At 40.8% G+C, this 22095-nt stretch overlaps 1 protein-coding gene across 1 annotated transcript in view; it reads left to right on the forward strand.

The window, feature by feature from the left end:
- Window positions 1-22095, forward strand: part of selenof (selenoprotein F) — a 47244-nt gene that overhangs the window by 985 nt on the left and 24164 nt on the right. The window contains exon 2 of the mRNA XM_048538932.2: window positions 8119-8286. Within this exon, the coding sequence (XP_048394889.1) occupies window positions 8119-8286 (168 nt within the window). The remainder of the gene's footprint in view (window positions 1-8118; window positions 8287-22095) is intronic.

Consider the following 22095-nt stretch of genomic DNA (forward strand, 5'->3'; position numbering starts at 1 on the left):
GATCAGCCCTGTGGTCTGTTAGGATTGTGGTGACTTTACCTTTTCCTTGCATGGCTCTCCAGAACTGCTGCACAGCAGTCTTACAAAGAAAATTAGAGCTCATATAATAATAGGTAGTAGGGCAACATGAATACAAAACTAGGTGGCAGATCAGAAGCAGAATGAATGGTTATTTTTGGTTGTTATGTTCTGCAAGGGATCAATACTGCAACACCTTTTCAAATAAGAAACTTAGCAGCCTTTGTAAACTGTGAGGGAGATAGTATGGATGTCAATATAATAGTGTGGGTAGATTTGTACAGTGAGCAGATAGGTCGCATATGCAGTTCAATACGAAGAAGTGAGATGACGCGTTTTGGTAGGAAGAAGATTTGAGAGACAATACAAAATAAAAGTATTTGAATTAGCTTTATTGTCACATGTAAACTTTTCACTGTGCTCATTTGAGCACAAGCTGCCCTGTTACAATCCCATCTTGGATACAGAAGAACCTAGATACAAATTCATGGGGGAAAAACAATTAGAAAAATAAAGAAGCTTTTAAGAAGTCCAGCATTATAGATCATAGGAATAAATTAGAAGAATATTCAGAATAAATCTTTCTAACACAATCCACGCCATCACCTAAACTCCAGTAACTAAAAGAGAGGCCTCCAGTTCAATCTAAGGGGGTTCAGGAGTCGAGGAACTGGGTGTGCATGTATGCCTAACTCATTGAAGGTGGCATCCTTCATAAACATTTCTTTTAAGAGGGAAACAGAATGCAGGCAACTATGGATCATTTAGCCTGACCTCAGCCATTGATAAATATTTTTAGTCCATTATCAAGTATGAGATTGTGGAATACTTGAAATCACATTGTAAAACAGGGCTAAGTCAATATGGCTTCAAGGAGAGGTCATGCCTGACAAAGCTGTTAGAATTCTTTGAATAGATAACCAGCACGTTAGACAAAAGAGAACCAGTGGATGTGATCTATTTGGATTTCCAGAAGGCCTCTTGACAAGGTGCTGCACAGAAGAATGCTAGTTAAGATAAAGCCCATGGTGTTATGGGCAAGGTACTGGCATGGATAGAGGATTATCTGACAGTCAGAAGGCAAAGAATGGATGTAAAGTGGTCTTTTTGAGGCTGGTAGCCATTGGTTAGTGGATTTCTAAGGGATCAGTGTTTGGACCACAACTGTTCACCTCATACATTTAACAATCTGGAGAAAAGAACTGAGGCAATTTTTGTCTTTATTCATTCATGGTATATAGGCATTGCTGGCTAGGCGTTGTTTACTACTCATTGCTAATTGCCCAGAGGACAATTAAGAGTCAACCACATTGCTGTGGGTGTGGAGTCACATGTAGGCCACACCAGGCTATGATGGCAGTTTCCCTCTCTAAAGTGACCCAAGCATGTTTTTCTGACAATTGTTCGATGGTCATCATTAGACTCTTAATTCTTCATTGAATTCAAATTCCACCATCTGCCGTGGACCAATACCTGGGTTGCTGGGTTAAAAGTCTAATGACAATACCATTCGGTTGTTGCCTCCTGTGCAGATGACACAAAGATAGGTAGAGGGACGCTTTAGTTTTGAGGAAGCAGGGAGAATGCAGAAGGACGTGGACAGGCTAGGAGTTTGGGCAAAGAAGTGGCAGGTGAATACAATGCAGGAAAGCGTGAGGTTCTGTACTTTGGTAGGAAGAATAGAGACCACAGACTGTTTTGAAAACAGGGAAAGGCTTCTGAAATCTGACACACAGAGGGACTTGGGAGTTCAAGTTCAGAATTCTCTAAGGTTAGTATGTTGTTTCAGTTGGTAGTTAGGAAGGCAAATGCAATGTTAGCATTTATTTCAACCAGCCTAGAATACAAGAGCAGAGATGTACTGCTGAGGCTGTATAAGGCTCTGATCAGACCACATTTCCAATATTTTGAGCAGTTTTTGTCCTGAATTGAAGGAAAGATGGGCTGTCATTGGAGGGGTCCAGAGGAGGTTTGCAAGAATAATCCCAGAGATGAAGCGCTTGCAGTATGAGAAGCTGTTGAGAACTCTGGGTTTATATGTGATGGAATTTAGAAGGGTGGGGCGGGGTGGAAAAGATAGGGATCTAATTTGTAACATTTAGATTACTGGAAGGTCTGGATTAAGTAGATGTGGAGATGTTTCTACTCGCAGGAGAGACGAGTATCCAGGGGCACAGTCATGACTCTTTAGAACTGAGATGAAGGAGGCACAACTATGCCTTTATTTCCTCAGGTTGCTCAGGAAATTTGGCCTGTTCACAAGATGGACAGCTGCATAATATCTAGGTGACTAATGGCCTGATATGGCAACTACTCTGCCCAGGACCATAAGAAACTACAGAAGGTGGGGTGCATAATCCAGGTCATCTCAGAAGCCAACCTTCCATCCATGGACTCTATTTACGTGGCTCTCTGTTGCAGAAAGGCTGCCAACATTATCAAAGACCCATTGCACCATGGTAGTGATCACCTACAATCTCTTCTGTCAAGCAGAAAATACAGAAGCCTGAACACATGCATCAGCGTGTTCAGGAACAGCTTCTTCCCAGCTGATATTAGACTGATGAATGGACTCTCTCTAGATTCAAATAATGCTGATCTTGCCTAATGCATACCCTGTGCAATGTAACTTGTATGCCTCTAAGTCTTTTTACAATCTCTGATGTGTACATCCTTGCCCACTATAGTCTGCCTGTACTGCTTGTAAACACTTTTTTTTTCCACAATACTTCAGTACACATGGCAATAAATCAGTCAATTAGGCAGAATTTCTTCAGCCAGAGAATGGTGATTCTGGAACTCATTGCTGAAGGCTGTGGAGGCCAAGTCATTAAATGTATCAGAGAGAGAGGAGAGAGAGAGAGAGAGAGAGAGAGAGGTTCTTGATTGGTAGGGAGATCAACACTATGGGGAGGGAGAAAGCAAGCAATCGGCATGAGGAAGAAGTGTCCCACTGAAGAACTAGAATGGACACAATGGTCCAAATGGCAAACCACCTGCAATGCAGTAATTCAGTGTCTATTTGCATACGCCACCTTTAACATTCACAGCCTCCACCCCCTTGGAGGTGAGATAAGAGTCGATGCCATCTACAAGATGCACTTCACCGGCTATGTGATTCCTTTGGCAGTATCTTCTAAATCCATGACCTCTGCCATTCAATGGGACAAGAGCAGCGGTTGCATGAGAGTACTGCGGTTTGCAAGTTCCTTTCCAAGCCCCACACTGTCCTTGCTTGGAACTGGAACACCATTTTTCGTTCTCACTGGTTCAAAATTCTGGAACTGCGCTGTGGGTGTACCAAACCCCCTTCTCCCATGTACTGTGGTTGTCCAAGTGGCGATTCTTCACCACTTCCAGTGGAAAGTAGGCTGTCATAACCATCAACACCCATACTATGTGACCGAATTAAGAAAATACAATTTACGTCAGATAATGTTGCATTAAATTCTAATCTCTTTTTTTATTTTAAAAACAAGCTTCTGCTAAACTCCTGTCACAATTATTGGCTAGTTTATTGTTTCTAGGATCTCTTATGATCCCCTCCTGAGGAAACATGTTCTCTTGGGCAATTCACGTTTAGAATACAATGAACACTTCCGGTTTATTAATTGTCAAAAAAGATGTGAGCAATGGAGAAGATGACTACCAGAACTGGGAGGACATACTTAGCAGAAGGATCAAACAATATGGGGCACTTCTTTCTGGAAAGGCTTTTGATAAATTTAAAGGGATTTGGAGGCTCGGAGACTGCTTTGTGGAACACTTTTGCTCCACTTGCGACGGACGACTTCAAGTCCTCCTCCCACTCCTTGGATGACATGTCTATCCTGGGCCGCCTCCAGTGCCACAATGATGCCACCCAAAGGTTGCAGGAACACCACCTCATATTTCATTTGGGAACCCTGCAGCCCAATGGTATTAATGTGGACTTCACAAGCTTCAAAATCTCTCCTCCCCCAACCGCATCCCAAAACCAGTCCAGCATGTCCCCGCCTCCCTAACCTGTCCATCCTTTCTCCCACCTATCCACTCTTCCCACCCCCACCTCCTACCTACCAGCCTCATCCCTGCCTCTTTGACCCATCATCTTCCCTGGACTGACCAACCCCCACCCTAATTCCCCACCCACACTCACCTTTATTGTCTCCATCCCTGCGTCGTTGACCTGCCCGTCATCGCTCCACCTATCTGCTCCTTTATCCGTCTTCCATCCACTTCCCCTTCTCTCTGTCTTTATTTCAGAATCCCCTTCCCCTCCCCCATTTCTGAAGAAGGATCCAGAACCGAAATATCAGCTTTACTGCTCCTCTGATGCTGCTTGGCCTGCTGTGTTCATCCGGCTCTACACCTCATTACCTCATGTTCTCTTGGTTTATTGTTTCAAATCTCTTTAAAGTTATCAAAGGCCTGTCCAGAGAGAACAGCCCCAGATTATTTGATCCTTCTGCTAATCATGTCCTCCCAGTTCTGGTAGTCATCTTCTCCATTGCCCACGTCTTTTTGACAATTAATAAACCGGAAGTGTTTGTTGTATTCTAAATGTGGGCTGACCGAGATTCTTACAATCAGCCTGACTAAATTCTCTGCTTTTCAATTGTAAGTTTGAACAAATGGACCTTATTGTACTTTTCAATGAATTTACTTAATCTACCTTTTAATGATTTGGTTTGTATATATAACTCCCATCCATCTTGATCCCTCTACTATGTTATGATGTTTAAATGTTTATTTTCCATGCTGCGTGAAGCCCATCCGTTCTTCTGACAAATGTGTGCCACCTCACACTTAATGAAATTTAATTTTCCAATTCCATGCCCACTCTTGAAGTTTTATGGAAAATTCCAGTTTTTTTTGCCAAGCTCCTATGTTTCCTTGTAGCAACAGTAGCTGCATTTCACATGTTGCTGTTTAACAAATACTCCCATGGGACAATTTACTATCTTAAAGGTGTGATATAATTGTGAATACTTAAGTAGCTCTTGTAGATAACCCGGGGGCATGCTAAAGTTTTATAATAATAATAATAATAATTATTATTATTATGCCGGTTTATGCAGGAAATGATGTATGGAATTCAGTACCTTTTTAAGAAGACTTCTCCAGTTGCATGTTAGTTCAAAGACTAAGTTTGAATGCATTCATATTTCACCAGTTTCATGCTGGTACAAGTTTGAAATTGCTTCGGTCTAATATTAAGCTTCAAGTTTACATTGGATGTATTGGTGTAAACAGTTTCTAAAGCACTTTTCCTCCAGGGAATCGTAGTTGGCTTTGCCAATAAACGACCAAAACCAATTTGCACCAACAACATATAAATAACCCATAGAATCTGTACCTCAGTTCCAGGCTCGTGCTAATGAACCACAGTCTGCTATATTTAACTCTTACCATCACTGGCAATGACATATATGACAAACAGCCAGACTTCTTTAGTAATTCCAAGATAGCTTGGTAACTGTCCACTAAATCATTTAGAACATTTGCACATGTGAATGGAGAGAGGAAAATGTTGTTCAGTTTTGACTCAATTTAATATTTGGCATGAATTTGTGAAATCACTCAAAAAGAAAAGCTGTTGGATGTCTGCTAGTGGCAGTAGAATGGAACTATCGTCAGTGTAAATTGGGGTAAAGGGATCATTTCTTCAAAATAAATGAAGGAAATGGACAAATACAAAGTGGGAATGGGTGTTGCGGTAGATACAGGCAAGTTTGGAGGCTTTCCCTAGCAGTTGATGCAAATTGAGGTGGTATAGTTAGCATGTTATTTTCACCAAAACTTAGTTTCAAATTAACTGCATTATATTGGCAGCAATCACATCTTTTAACATTGAGGGAATTTCGATTTCAAGAGAATAGAATGAGGAAGGAGCTGAAAATGAGTTGAACTTGTGCCGATGCATTGTGAGCTTAGTCACTTAGTTGTATTTAAATGTAGTTTTGATTTCAGTCCATGTTTCATCGTTTGACTCTTTGAAACCAGTGGGCTTGCATAAACGTGAAAATGACAGAATTGAATTTTTTTTAAATGCTGTCCAAAGTTTTTGTCTAAATTGGCTACCATCTGGCCTGTGACTATGATTGAGGTTTATCCAATCAAAACAAAAAGTTTACATTTTTTATGGCATGTCTGTAGGCTTAACGCCTCCCAAAGTACTTTTTATCAGCTATTTATTGCTTATAGCTTCATCCTTTTTATAGATATGTTCAAATAATTAAATTTATTTGGTGACTTCTACAAAGAATTATTTTAGTATCCTAATTTGTAAAATCGAGTTACTTGGTTTGACTTAATTCTTTTGAGACCTCTTAGCACTAAATTGTTATGTCAATGAAAATTATAATATCAAGAACTCCTATCCCTGCCATTATATCACTTAGCTACCAACTGTCTTTGCTTGGGAACATTTTTATTTTGAATTTTTCCATAGTGTCTCAAAATCATTTAAAGTTCAGCCATTTTCCAATCGTTGTAGCAGTTGGTCATGAATCTCTGCTTTCTTTGATTAATAACAGTTCTGAAAATGTACTTGTTACTTGCTGATACAGTCACTTCTAATTGGACTTGGCACAGAAGTGTCAGCTGTTACAAGCTGAAGTGTAGCTGGCATGCAAGCAGAGTCTGGTTGTTCCTCGCTTATTGCAGAATATAAATGTACATCTTGTATGGCTGACTTTAACATGTTTGCAATATAAATATTGGATGAGCCATCTAGTTTTAATTTTTACAGATTTTCTTTTATATACTCTATCAGCTGATTCTCTGCATTAGAAACAGCACAATATAAATATGGAATCACTGCAGACTTAGTTCTGGGGGAAAAAAATCACCATAAGAAATTTCTAGAATGTCAGCTGTGGTTTTATTTTAAAGAAATGTCCTGGATTAATGGAGAGGTGTTGGAGTGAACTTTCCCTCCTAATCTGAACATTGGTCAGGTTTTTTCTTTATTTTTGAGAGTGCTACTGGCTTCTTCTTAACAGCGCCTGAATTGAGAGCAGTTAAAAATATGGTTACATTTATGGTTCTGGAGTCACACATAGGCCAGACCATGTAAGGCTGACTGACTTCCTTCCTTAAAGACGTTAGTGACCAAGGCTCGTTTACATAATTGTGACCATGGCAACAATATTGATATATATTCCAGATGTTTTAAGTTGAAGTTAAATTTCATCAGCTGACATCTGTGTTTAAACAGTGTCCCAAATCAGTCACCTGGACCTCTGGATTACTAGTTCAGTGATTGCCACTATTTATGCATGTTCAGAACCCCAATATGTTCATAAGTCCTTAGATTGGAGTTTGGATGTAACTCCTTCATCTGCACCCTGTCATAACAGAGCATACTCCTTGTAGAGATGGTAGGAACTGCAGATGCTGGAGAATCTGAGATAACATGGTATAGAGCTAAATGAACAGAGCAGGAAGGCTGACATTTGGGCCTTGAGTTTAGGATTGGCTTTATATTTAACTATATACTTTTATTTGTGGTATTGCACATTTATCTTGTGCACAAACAAGCTGACATAACATCTGAAATGCGCACCCTCCTTTCAAAACAAAAAGATGATTTTGAAAGAAGATGGTCATTTTCTACATGAATGTTTAGGTTGATAAATGAAGTGCTAATCAAGCAACTGTTTTTGTTTTCGTGGATGTTGTGGCACATTGAACACTGTAGCTGCATACATCCTATGCATTTTGCCACAATCTGGATTTGTGACTTTCTTGTAATGGAGGACCTTTTAGGGAGTCAAAATTTGAGCCATTAATCATGATGTCCATCCTCTGACTTGCTCTAATAGTCATAGTATAATATGTGGTTTATCCAGTTCAGTTTCTCTTATCGATGACCCTGTGAATGGAAATGTCAACAAACGTGATGCCCCTGTCTTGTCTGGTATTGCCATTGCTTGACCTTTTGTCATCCCAATCCACTGTATTGTTGCAGTTTGCTTCTTGAAGGTTCACTTTACTGTTCATCAAGTTTTATTACCTTAGTTCTGGTGTGTAATTTAACATGTTTTTACATTGAAAGTATGCATGTTTCCATTTCCAGTTAATTAATGTGTGTATGCCTTGGTTTTCTGTTTGCAGATATATATGTGTGGTGCAGAGCTGTCATCTGAAGCCTGTCGAGAGCTTGGTTTCTCCAGTAACTTGCTCTGCAGCTCATGTGACCTCCTTGGCCAATTCAGTCTCAACCAGCTGGACCCACATTGCAGACAATGTTGCCAAGAGGAAGCCCAATTAGAAACAAAAAAGGTATTGCTCTTGTTATAAATTTTACATAAACAAGTGAATCCAAATAATTTAGTTGTCGAATGGAATTAGTAAGTTTTAATTACTGCTGATGCTAAATTTGGAAATGATTGTCTTTTGCAAATGAATAGTGTTATGAACCAGACCAGACTACTTCAGAATACATCCAGGAAATAGCCTAGACCCAACGTTGTTGTGTGGTGTGTTGTTTTTGTAGAAAGGCAAGTGTAAGGTGCTGTGTTCTGGATATGATTCGATGGGTCCACAACTAGGCTTTAAGCAAAATGCAGTTTTTATTCTTCCTACACAGTCAAAATGCAAACAAAAAAATGAGAATTGGAGCAACTTTAACACCATTGAAAGACTCAATAGTGGTGACACAGTGGTTCAGTCATTAGCACTGCTGCCCCACAGTGCCAGGAACCCAGATTCGATTCCACCCTCTGGCGACTGTTTGTGCAGAGTTAGCACGTTCTCCCCGTGTCTGCGTGGGTTTCGTCCAGGCGCTCCGGTTTCCTCCCACTGTCCAAAGATGCACAGGCTAGGTAGATTAGCTGTGTTAAATTGCCCATAGTGTTCAGAGATGTGTAGTTTAGGTGGATTATGGGTGATGGATCTGGGTGGGATGCTCTGAGCGTTGGTGTGGACTTGTTGGGCCAAAGGGTCTGTTTCCACATTGTAGGGATTCTATGTTTATCCATTGCTCTTGAGGTAAACCTTCTGTCAACGCCACTGCAATACTTCTCTGTCAGAGAAACGATGTAGAACAAATCTTTCTTAAAGACACAGTACCATCACAATAGTTAAAGTTCACTGCTGATGAATTTTAGATGCTTTATTTAGATCAACTTTTGGAAATTTACTAAACACATTACTATCTGTATTCTTTCCCTTTTACATATGACACCAAGAACAATTTGAAGGATATATCAGTAGGATATGCTGTTTGGTATTGATGTATCATTTTGTGGTTTTATATTGTTCTACTGAGCACTCAGTGGTCTGCTTTATGATTCAGCAGTACTGCCAAGTAGTTTGTTTACACTGTGATGATTCCCATTTAAAAAAACAAGAATATATCTTGGTTAGATGGATTTATGTAAACCACTAATGACCTAACTTTTACTATTAGGCCTGGTTCAAGGCCATCACCTTGACATAATCAGGTTTGAATTCTTGAGTTAGTTTGCAGATACTACAAAACTCCTTAAAAAAACATTTTTCAGGAGCTTGATTACAAACTGGTAATTTTTTGTATGGTCTAAGTGATGGAGTTTCAGATTTGACACTTTCAATCACAATTGTATCTAATGTGTGAATGATTACCTGAGGGAATGGTAACTGCCAGCTACTTTCATACAGTGTCAACAATAAGTTTAAACCCTTCTCTTTTCACCCTCACCTTTAAAAATAAGTCTGAGAAGCTAGTGATTTCTTTGTCAGTTGGATTAAAACTGAGATTGAGTTGCCTCTGCTGTTTTTCACAGCCACCCATCCCGATTTTACTCCATGCCTTAAATCAGAGCTTGCACCTTTCTCCAGTTTCCCTACCATTTCCTCATCTTTCTGAAGTCATCTTATCTTAGGATTAAAAGCAAAAGATGAGTCTCATTTCCAGTCAGCTGCTGACCACAGAACCACAGCTCCCTGGCCCCCGTGCTATTGATTCTGTGAATTGTTCCCGCAATTTAGCTGGAGCCTTTGACATGGTTGGCTATAACGTTCTTTGCATTGTTCAGCTGAATGGAACTGCCATTGCAGGTTCCACTCTAATCTCCACAGTAACCTTCTTTTTCCAAAACACTGGTTAGCTGTTGGCAGCTCTTAACACAAACTCACGGGCAACACTCATTTCATCAACAGTCTCCATGCTGTTGACAGCTTGTCAATTATCCAACTTTAAACAAACATAAATTTCACTTGATTGAAAAGTTAGGAAACCAAAGTCACAGGGGCTTCACAGTCTCCATTCCCGAGTCATCAATTCCATTCACTTCCGTTGACCATTGCCTCTGCCTCTGGCTGGAAAAAATATTCAATTTCAGAACCATCTGATTTTTTAGCCTATTTGATTCTTTCGATCACAAGGCTACCATTTTCGCCTCCATCCATGTACTGCTGAAGATCACTTGTGCTTTTGTTGCTTTCAGATCCCAGAGCCCTTCAAGGCTGTCTCCTATCTTTCATCCACCATAAATTTCATCTCATCCAAACATTTGCTACTCGTATTCTAACTTGCACCAAATCCATTCACCTTTGTTCACTGATCTGTATTGCTTCCTGGTGAATCATTGCTTGCTTTTTTTTAAAAAAATTCTCTCAAATCCTCTTTTGAGCCTGATCTCGGGCATCTCCCATTTGCTTTGCCCTACCAATTAACATCTTGCCTTCAATTGCCAGGATTATAATCAGTGGAATTTGTTTCACAACTCCCACTTCCTCCACCTCTTCTCCAAATGCACATTTAAAACTTGCCATTTTGACATTCATCACCTAAGATTATTCATTGATTTTCATATCTCCGACCGACTTATGCTCTTGTCCGGAATCCTAGCCTTTCCTTGTTTTCCCCTCTCCTGTCTCCATTGACTCAAGTCACTTTTTGTTTGATCAGGTTCCTTTGAAACATTGAGGTCATTTAAATGTGTTAATAATAGTAAACCATGCTGTTGATGGAAGGGAGGACAGAAATTATTGGAAAAGACTACTTCTGCTTTTGTTGAAGCTGCAAGGGTTGAGTAATAAGGAGGAAATGAGGAGAACAAACTTTTTTTTGGTCTCCCCCTACAGTCCATCTCCCAGAATACAATCCTCTCTGACACCTTCATCCACTACCTTGTGTTTGTTTTTGACTGTGGACCTGCTGTTCTTATTCCTCAAAATATCACTTGTGTACACATAACCTCATTTCCACATAACTAATACACCCACCTCTTTTGTTGCTCTGCTTGACCTCCAGATGTATAAATCCTGCTGCTCATTATTGTTATTAATGGATTTAGTTTTCTACATTTTGCTTTATGTAGGCCTTTTTGAAATCTGATTTGAAATGGGCATAAATTTTTATTTACTTTCAAAAGACCTAGTCAAGAATGGAGGCAAATAAAAATGGAACCTGTTTGCAATCTTGTTTGACTCTCCACATAGCATTGCGAATACACTTTAACAGAAGCACAGGTTCACTTTCTCATCTTTTATGTTCTGTCACTATGAAGTTACTTTCCTCTGACAGCGCCTCTACTGTACAGCATTAACACCTTAAGTATTGCCCCAGGTAATATTCGCTTTGGCTTTCATTTTAAACATTTACGTAATAACGGTAATAGAAATTTCCTGTCCTTAAAGAAAGTCAATGCATAAAAATCTTCCTTCGGAAAGAAGAAAGAAAATAGAATAAACTGGTGACTGATTTATGGAGGCGTTGCACCCTTGATGTGTTTTTTTGGGAAAAAAAGCATCTATCAAACTAGTTATTGTCACTTGTTTCATTTCTTTTTTAATAACATTCCTCCATAAGAAGAGAGATTCTGTATAATGGTAGCTTGTATTACCACCTAAACTTTTCATTTGGAATGAAAATGAATGTTTCATAGGTGAGTGATCATCAAACAAGTCTGTGTCATCATAACAGTTCATATCTCCCTGATACCACATCACCATCCCTGGATATGGCCTGTCCCACCGGCAGGACAGACCCAGCAGAGGGGTGGCACAGTGATATACAGTCAGAAGGGTGTTGCTTGAGGAGTCCCCCACATTGACTGTGGACCCCATGAAGTCTCAAGTTAAACTTGGCCAAGGAAACCTGTTGCTGATTACACATACTGTCCTCCCTCTGCTGATGAATCAGTACTCCTCAATGTGGAACAGCACTTAGAGGAAGCACTGAGGATGGCAAGGGCACCAAATGTCATCTGGGTGGGGGATTTCAATGTCCACCACCAAGAGTGGCTCGGCAGCAGTACTACTGATTTACCTGGTCGGGCCCTAAACGGCATAGCTGCTAGACTGGGTCTGTGGCAGGTGATGAGGGAACCAACAAGAAGCGAAAAACGCATTTGACCTCATCCTTACCAGTTTGCCAGCTGCAGTTGCATCTGTCCATGACAGTATCAGTAAGAGTGACCACTGTGAAGTCCTGCCTTCACATTGCGAACAGTCTCCATCATGTTGTGTGGCACAATCACCGTGCTAAATGGGATAGACTTTGATCTAGCAACTCGAGTCTGGGCATCCGCGAGGCGCTGTGGGCCATCAATGGCAGCACTCCTGCACAATCTGTAACCTCGTGGCCCGGCATATTCCCCACTCAACCATTACCATCGAGCCAGGGGATCCACCCTGGTTCAATGGAGAATGCAGGAGGGCATGCCAGAAGCAGCACTCCACGTGCCATCAAGAAACGGTTGGAGACTCCGGATATTACTAAGGCTACGAGCCCTGACAACATTCTGGCAATTGTACTGAAGACTTGTGCTCCAGAATTTGCCACTCCCTAACCAAGCTATCCAATATAGTTACAACACTGTCATCTACCTGACAATGTGGAAAATTGCACATGTTTGTCCTGTACGCAAAAAGCAGGACAAATCCAACCTGGCCAATTACCGCCCCGTCCGTCTACTCTCGATCATCTGAAAAATGATGGAAGGTGTCATCAACAGTCGATCAAGCAACATCTGCTCAGTGACGCCTAGTTTGGGTTCTGCCAGGGTCACTGAACTCCTGATCTCATTATGGCCTTTATTCAAATATGGACAAAAGAGCTGAATACCAGAGGTGAGGTGATAGTGACAGCCCTAGCTATTAAGGCAGCATTTGTGTGGCATTAAGGAACCCTAGCAAAACTGGAATCAATGGATATCAGGGGCAAATGCTCTCGTGGTTGGAGTCATACCTGACACATAGGAAGATGTTTGTGGTTGTGGGAGGTCAATCACCTTGGTTCCAGGACATCTCTGCAGGAGTTCCTCAGGATAGAGTCCTAGGCCCAAACATCTTCAGCTGCTTCATCAGTGAACTTCCCTCCATCATAAGGTCAGAAGAGGGGATGTTCACTGATTGTACAATGCTCAGCATTATTTTTGACTCCTAGGTTACTGAAGCAGCCCATGTTCACATGCAACAAGATCCGGACAATATCCAGGCTTGGGCTGACAAGTGGCAAGTGACGTTCGTGCCATGCAAATGCCAAGCTATGACCATTACCAATAAGAGACAATCTAATCACCATCCCTTAACATTCAGTGGTGTTACCATCCCAGAATCCCCTACTGTCAACATCCTGGGGGTTACCATTGACCAGACACTTAACTGGACTCACCACATTATCACAGTGGCTACACGAGCAGGCCAGAGGCTGGGAACACTGTAGCAAAAACTCACCTCCTGACTCCTCAAAGTCTGTCCGCCATCTACAAGGCACAAGTCAGGAGTATGTTGGAATACTCCCCACTTGCCTGGATGAGTGCAGCCCCAACAACACTCGAGAAGCTTGACATCCGTTTGACTGTCACTATATCCACAAACATCCACTCCCTCCACCACCGACGATCAGTCACAGCAGTCTGTACTATCTACAAGATGCGCTGCAGAAATTCATCAAAGATCCTCATACAGCACCTTTCAAACTCACAACCACTTCCATCTGGAAGGACAAGAGCATCAGATACATAGGAACACCACCACCTCCAAGCTCCCCTCCAAGTCACACCATCCTGACTTGGAAATATATCATCCTCCCTTCACCATCACTGGGTTAAAATCCTGGAATTCCCTCCCTAATAGCATTGTGGATCAACCCACAGTAGAAGGACTGCAGCAGTTCAAGAAGGCAGCTCACCACCGCCTTCTCGAGGGCAACTAAGAATGGGCAAGAAATGCTGGCCAGTCAGTGACACCCACATCCCACAAATGAATAGGGGGATAAAAAACCTAAAATGACAGGACATGAGACCCAGAGCAGAATTTAGACATGATGTTCCCTTTACTCCAAAAACTGTTCAGAGGGTGTTTGCAGCTTTTAGATTTGCGAGTTACTTTGCAATATGCTCCCAAGTTCAGACAGAAACTGTGGGGAACAGGTTTGTGTTTTTATTTTAAATTATAATCAGTGCTCCATTCGTAAATTTTAGAGTAATTCCATTTTTGTTAGCTTTTTCTTTTGTTCTTTCTTCTTGTCCAACATTTGACATAATTTTAAAAATAATGTGTGTACAATTTTCGTTCTTTGCTGTCAAGTTCTCATCAATAATCTGATTTTTAATTTAGTGGAATGCAAAGTAACTTACTGTGCTCTGCTATACTTTACACTGTTTAGAGTTTGGGATTGCGGACTTTCAGACCAATCACCAATTTTTTTTCATGTTTTCAAAAATAATCTAGATATTGACCAGCAAAGAATGTAATTAGTTTTGTAAATGTTGATTATTTTCCGCAGCATTTAAATAAATGACTTGAATTGTGACTGAGTTTGTCACTGTTTATCTTTAGGAGGTTATGGCCCTGGCGAGAGTTCACTGCAGGTTTACAATATTATAAGGATACTACCTGGACTTGAGGGGTTAAGCTCCAAGGAGAGATTAGGCAAATTAGGTCTTTATTTGTTATAATTTAGAAAGTTTAAGAGGTGAGGTCTTCAGGTTATTAATCGGGATAAAGATGAACTATTTCCACTAAGAATTAAGGCCAGGCCATTCACAAAAGTTGTTAGAAAGAATATAGAACGTAGAACAGTACAGGCCCTTTGGCCCATGATGTTGTGCTGACCTATTATCCTACTAAGATCAAACTACCCTGCATACCCTACGTTATACCATCATCTATGTGTCTGTCCAAGAGTCACTTAAAAGTCTCTAAAGGATCTGACTCCACTACCACTGCCGGCAGTGCATTCCATGCAACCACCACTCTGTGTGATGAACCTATCTCTGACATCTCACCTATACCTTCACCTTAAAATTATGCCCGCTCGTAATAGTCATTTCCACTCTCCCACTCTATTCTGATACCCTGACACACTTTGTATGGTACGATCAGAGCATGCAAAACAACACTTTCACGATATCTCAGTACATGGGACAACACTTAAATCAATCAATCTCTGGAATGTTTCTAACACAATTAGATTGTTCCTTTTAATAGTTTAATAAATGTACCTGTGGGCAACCTGCATGTGCTTACATAACTTACAACGGTGTCCAACATTAAATGTAATTCTGCAACTGGATAAATCTGAGTATATGAAGAATCATGCTAACAGCCAATTTAGAATTATCAAGCTGGCGTGTGCATTTGCACGTATTGGAAGCTGGGTCTATGAAAACACAAGACCCTGCCCTTTGTGAACAGAAAGAAAATGTAGATACAAAATAGTTGAAAGGCATTTGCTCTTCTCATTTCTCAGGGCAGTGCCTTGACCAGGCAGAGTCGGGTTTAAAATTTGGTCAAAGTCTAGAGGTTAACTGTCAATTGTCATTTGGTGGTGCCTTCTAAATGTCAATGCTTGTATAAATCTCAGTCCACATCCACGCAACACTCCCTTCTCACAGTATATACCTCAAATACTCTATTAAATTGATATCTCTTGTATACTGTCCCAATCACTGGAAGACAAATAACTTTGAGAAAATGTACTTTTTCAGTAATACTAAAGACTGTAAAATATCTTGGCCCAAGTGCTGGCCTGGACATCACCCATATAATTTCAGTTTACCCTGGTACACTGCGAATCTATCCAAAACACTCTCACAGACCAGTGAAGACTTCAAACTCTTCTTCAAATGACAGATGTAGCTCATTCAGTTGTTAACAAAAATTTCTCTCTCAGATTTCCATTTAAGTAAGGATGTAAAGAGATATGAGCCCAACGCAGCATATTTAGTTAGACCACAGATAGCCATGATCTGACTGAATGGTGGAGCAGGCTTGAGGGGCTGAATGGCCTACTCCTGTTCTTGTGTTCCTGAATTCAGTGCTGACTAGAGTGTTCCTTGAGTCTTGTACTATCACTTCACTTTCCAAGAAAACAATATCACTGTGGGTCACTCGTATGATGTGATTGGGTGGAATATTGAGATCTCATTTCCTTTTCTAAGCAGTCAGCTTTGGCTCATTAATTGTATTCTTGCTTTACACCAGAGATTTGAGCATGCCCTCCCCATTCGTGTTCCCATGCATTGCTGTGGACGTCTTATATCAGTAAGAGGTGTGCTGCCTTTTGAAGTTGTTAAGGCGAGGCATTATCTGCCCTCTTCATTGGAAAGAAGGGTAGTTGTAGTGTCCCCAGCCTTTATATCCGTTAACAGATGCTACTAAAACTAAATATCCAAACAATCATTTTGACAGGAGCAACTATTTGCATTTATGTATCCTCTTTCAATTTGGTTGAGCATTCTCTAAGGTACTTCACAGGAACTTTGTCTCAAGAACCTTGAGAGATATTGGGACAGGTGACTAAAATCTTGCTGTATGTTGACTTTGAGGCTGATCTTAAGGAGACTGGCAAGGTTTAGGGAGAATTCTAAAGCTGAAGGTCTGGATTCCTGAAAGAATGCCAGTCATGGAATGATTAATAAGCTCTGGGGCGTACAAAAGAGACTAGAACCAGAAGAATTCAAAGATTTTGCAGATGATGTAGGATGCCAAAAGATAAAACAGGATAATCCTTTGGATTGACAACAGGATGTGATTTCTGTAATTTTGAGGTGTTGCTTATCAGGTGCATAGCACAACTTTGTTTTCAGGTTTCATTAAACCTAACTCCAACTCTTGCATCTCCAGCAGGACAAAACTTCATAGCATGAAAAATTCCTCTCCCTATCTGGCCTCAGGTTTCTGTGTGATTAGGCAGCTCACCAGTCCCTTCTCAAGGGTAACTAGGGATGGGCAATAAATGCTGTCCAGCCAATGAGACCCACATTTCAAATGAGCTTTTGAAAAAATTGCATGCATTCACTAAGTTTTGATACTGTATGTAGAACAACTCTGCTGCACACCAGTTTCTCCTGTGTTGTCTGAGGGGGCAAAGGATTGAGTTAGGGAGTGGTTTGTTTCAGCACCTTAGCCATGCAGCAATGTTGGCTACATAATGTTTTTTTTTTAAAAATCCACTACCTTATTAATTGTTAGGGATAATCCTAGCCTTTCAAATTTTAGCTGCCTCTAATATCCTTTCTCTACAGGTCCTATAGATGCGATTCCAGTCAGAACATCCCAGTGGAGGATGAGGAGGTGCAAAGTTGTTATAATCAGAGATACATTCACCCAGCCCAATACAGACCTTAACTTCTTTACTTAGCCATGTCACTATTGCAGTCAAATCTTTCTTCTTCTTCACTTTATTTGTAAGAACTTAGAATTAGTGGCATATTTTCTATTGCTTACCTAACAACATTTAATTTCCTAAATTATCTTGGTCAACTGGCCCCACACTCATCCACAATTAGCTTTACTTAAGTTGAAGACTTTTCATGCCAGCTACTTTAGCTTTCAGACAGACTGCCCCAAGTACATCTTTTCTTCATGCTGAAAGCAGCAAACAAAGATAGTATGAAATGATGCAAAAGCAGCAGTAAGGTACTGTCTGAAGGGCCAGAATAAGAGTAGATGCTTGTATGTCAGCTCAGCAGTTGAGTTGCAAATAAAGGAACCAGCTAGTGCTGGGAACTTGTACAAGTTACATTACCTAGTGGAACCAGAATTGAATGGGTTAAGTTCTGTACCTACACTTTGGAGGATGTTCTCAATTAATGTGTACATCTAATTGCTTTTACTGTGCATGATAATGTTTCTGAGGAGCTCTTTGTATCTTTTATTAATCCACTGGGAGCTCGATGTAATGCTTAATCTGTGTTTGATTGTCACCTAGTGACTATAGTCCTTTTATGTGCCTAAAAGTCTCTTTAGTCATATTGTCAGTATTACCTTAGAATCATGTCAACTGTCTGCAACAGATGCAGCATTCTGATGCCCAAAGAAGAACGGCCCATTACACTCGTGCACAATAAGTAGCTTGTCTACAGAGCCAGGAATGATTCCTTCTTCACTCCAGTCAATTTTATAAGCCATTGCACCAGCTGATGGGCAGCATTAAGGGTGTATGACACCTGTTTATCTGTCCTAAATGGTCCTTATTTCTTTGCTTTGCCAGTTTACCAGAAATGCTAGATCTGTTAAATTTACAAGCTATGGATAGTATATACAGGGGAGAGGGAAGCATAGAGATAATGTCACTGGGCGAAGAATCACAGAGTTCTTACCATGTGGAGGGTGACTATAAATAACCTGCAATGCTATTGGGAAGAGGTTTCCAATGTTTTGATTCTTCAACGGTGAAGGAGTAGTTGTGAGGTCCAAGTTGTAAAAAAGGCAGATGCGGAGTCCCCTCTCAATTCATATGTTATCAAAGCCCCCCAAGAATGACTTTTAACTTGTCTATACTAGTCTGCTCCTAGTTGACGACTGTGTTTTTACAGTTTGTAAACTTGTCATTAAAACTTTGTTGTCGTGACCTAACTTGCAACATCTCCCATTTACCCTTCGGTCCATGCTCAGTGATGTATATTGGCTCCTATTTAAGCCAAAGCTTTGATTTTACTATTCTCATTCTTGCTTGTAAATGCAGTCTGCTGTACAGTCTTTTTTTTAAAAAGTGACTGTGGCGATAGTAGAGGCTTGAGTTATAATCTTGCAAAAAAATTTTTAGATTCTGAAAGGATCCCTGTGGTTTGGAAAATACCTATAATATCACTATTATTCAGGAAAAGCAGGGGGAACAAGGCAGCAAACAATAGGTCATTTAGGAAAGCTGCTAGAATCCATTATTAAGAAGATTATTGCTGGATACTTTGCCTGATCACCTAAGTAAAGCTTCCCACAATGCAATAACATGTTTAAGATCTTTAATGAAAGTTTGATATAAGGTATATTAGCGTAAGCAGGCCATTTGGTTTACAGAATCTGTTTTTGCCATTTAATAAGATTGTGGCTAACCTAATAATTAGTTCCTCTGTCCTGATTTTTGTTTTTCTTCTTAGTCCATGATTCCCTTGCTGATATTAAAAATCTGTCCATCTCCACCTTTAAATATTCATAAAAACCCAGTCATCTTCACTCTGTGGTGGAAAATTCCAGTCTCGCTACCCTCAGAGATGGAATTCCTCCTCAACTGCCCTAAATGGGTGACGTGTCACTCAGTTATTTCAACTGATCCTAGACCACTACAGTAAGGGGAAACCTCTCTGTATGGGCCCTGTCAAGCCCCTGGAAAATCTTGCTAAATCAAGACCTGTACTTCCCCCTGCCTTGGGATGGCGCCCAACGTAATCAAAGACCCCTCCCAAACTGGTCCTACTCTTTTCCACCCTCTTCCATCAGGCAGAGGGTAGAAAAGTTTAAAAACTGATTCAAGAACAGCTTATGCTACACCAGCCCCCACATCACCTCCCTCACCCCCATCCTAGGCCCCAAGATGACTTGCCACATCGAGCAGATGTTCACCTGCACATCCGCCAATGTGGTATACTGCATCCGCTGTACCCATTGTGGCTTCCTCTACATTGGGGAAACCAAGCGGAGGCTTGGGGACTGCTTTACAGAACACCTAAGCTCAGTTCGCAATAAACAACTGCACCTCCCAGTCGCGAACCATTTTAACTTCCCCTCCCAGTCCTTAGATGACATGCCCATCCTGGGCCTCCTGCAGTGCCATAGTGATGCCACCCATAGGTTGCAGGAACAGCAATTCATATTCCACTTGGGAACCCTGCAGCCCAATGGTATCAATGTGGATTTCACTAGCTTCAAAATCTCCCCTCTCCCTACTGCATCCCAAAACCAGCCCAGCTCGTCCCTGCCTCCCTAACCTATCCCTTCTCCCACCTACCCCTCCTCCCACCTCTAGCCGCACCTCCATTTCCTACCCACTAACCTCATCCCGCCCCCTTGTCCTGTCTGTCCTCATTGGATTGACCTATCCCCTCCCTACCTCCTCACCTATACTCTCCTCTCCACCTATCTTCTTTTCTCTCCATCTTCGGTCCGCCTCCCCCTCTCTCCCTATTTATTCCAGTTCCCTCTCCCCATCCCCCTCTCTGATGAAGGGTCTAGGCCCGAAACGTCAGCTTTTGTGCTCCTGAGATGCTGCTTTGCCTGCTGTGTTCATCCAGCTCCACACTTGGTTATCTCGGATTCTCCAGCATCTGCATTATTCCCATTATCTCTGATCTCAAGAACAGCTTGTTCCCTGCTGTTATCAGACTTTTGAACAAGCCTCTCCTATATTAAAGTTGATCTTTCTCTGCAGCTGTAACACTATTCTGCCTTCTATACTATTGCCCTGATGTACTTAAAGTATGATTTGCCTGAATAGCAGATAAAACCATTCTTCTCTGTGCAGCAATGCATAGACAATAACAAATCAATCCAATCAGAAATCCTCCCCACTGGCCAGTCAGTGCCCTCATCCCACAAATGAACTTAAAGAAGACTCCTCTTCTCCTCCATATAATCTCTCCATATCCAGAATCAACAGTGTGAATCTTCTCTGCACTGCCTTGAATACCAGTATGTCTTTACTTAGTAAGTGGACTAAAACTGTTCACAATTCCAGTTTGGTTCTGACGTGTGCCTTGTAAAATGTTAAGAAAACCTCCCTACTTTTATACTCCATATTCCTAGGAGTAAAGGCCAGCACAACATTTGCCTTCTCTATTATCTCCTGAGCTTGCATGGTGGCTTTTGGCAATTCATATGCAAGGAACTTCAAAGTAGTCTTCCTCTGTCTGCCAGTTTTTGTCGACTTTTAACCTGTCTATATTCCTCTCTAGACTTGCCACGTAATTTTTATCTCATCTGCACGTTTGCTGACAGTACACTCTCTTCCCTCATCTGAGTCAATAATAACACCAATGAAAACCAATTGTGGTCTTTCCAAGATCGAGATACTTTTCTGCAATCTCTGGTTCTGCGATTGCTACTTCAGAAACTTTATTGTTTTTTTTCTTGAACTTTGAGTTGGTTGAAATGTAGTGAAAAATAGCTCCATTGGTGATTTAAAGTTATTAAAGATGTAGAATGTTGTACATCTCTTTCCTGTAATAGTATATAGATTTATGTTTCAAGTTAACACTCCTTGCATCTCGAACTGCTCGCCACGAATGAGTGTGTTTCATTAAAGAAGATTCAGCAATCTTCCAATTCAGTAGTCAATAGTAATAAATAAAAAGCTTATCCTGGCTTCATGTGATTAACCGATTTTTAAATAATTCAAGAAAATACAGATATGCGCTTTTTGGGTGAAATCTGACTTTGAGTATAGTTAGTGTACAGAATTCTAAACAAAGCATTGAAAGTCAATGTTTAAATCCTCATCAATGAACTTTTGTCAGATGTCATGTCCCATCAAATCTGAATATACAATATTTGTTGGAACAAATTTTTGCAACTGAAGTCTGCAAAAAGTAGCATTTTCCAATCAGTGAAACAAAGAGGGATAAGCTGGGAGTAAGCCTAACTATCCATGAAATTACAAAAGAAATTGCCCAGATATTTGCTGTTACTGAAAATATCTATTGCATTTTGTGCATACCCATTGCATTTGTCATTGCTTGTTTTAGAATAATTGCTGCCTTAGGAAATTGACTTGAATATTAAGACAGTTGTACAGTCTGGCTAAAATAGTGCTGCTGGATTCCACAGCGCTTTATTGCCTGTTCCCCTTTTATTAGCGCAACAACAGCCTCCCAACTTATTGCAACAATCTCTGTTGTTGGGCTACGAGAGACAACCAATTAAGTGGCTAACGCTTTATAA

This window comes from Stegostoma tigrinum, chromosome 8 (genome assembly GCF_030684315.1).
Source record: "Stegostoma tigrinum isolate sSteTig4 chromosome 8, sSteTig4.hap1, whole genome shotgun sequence".
Taxonomy (NCBI): Eukaryota; Metazoa; Chordata; class Chondrichthyes; order Orectolobiformes; family Stegostomatidae; genus Stegostoma; species Stegostoma tigrinum.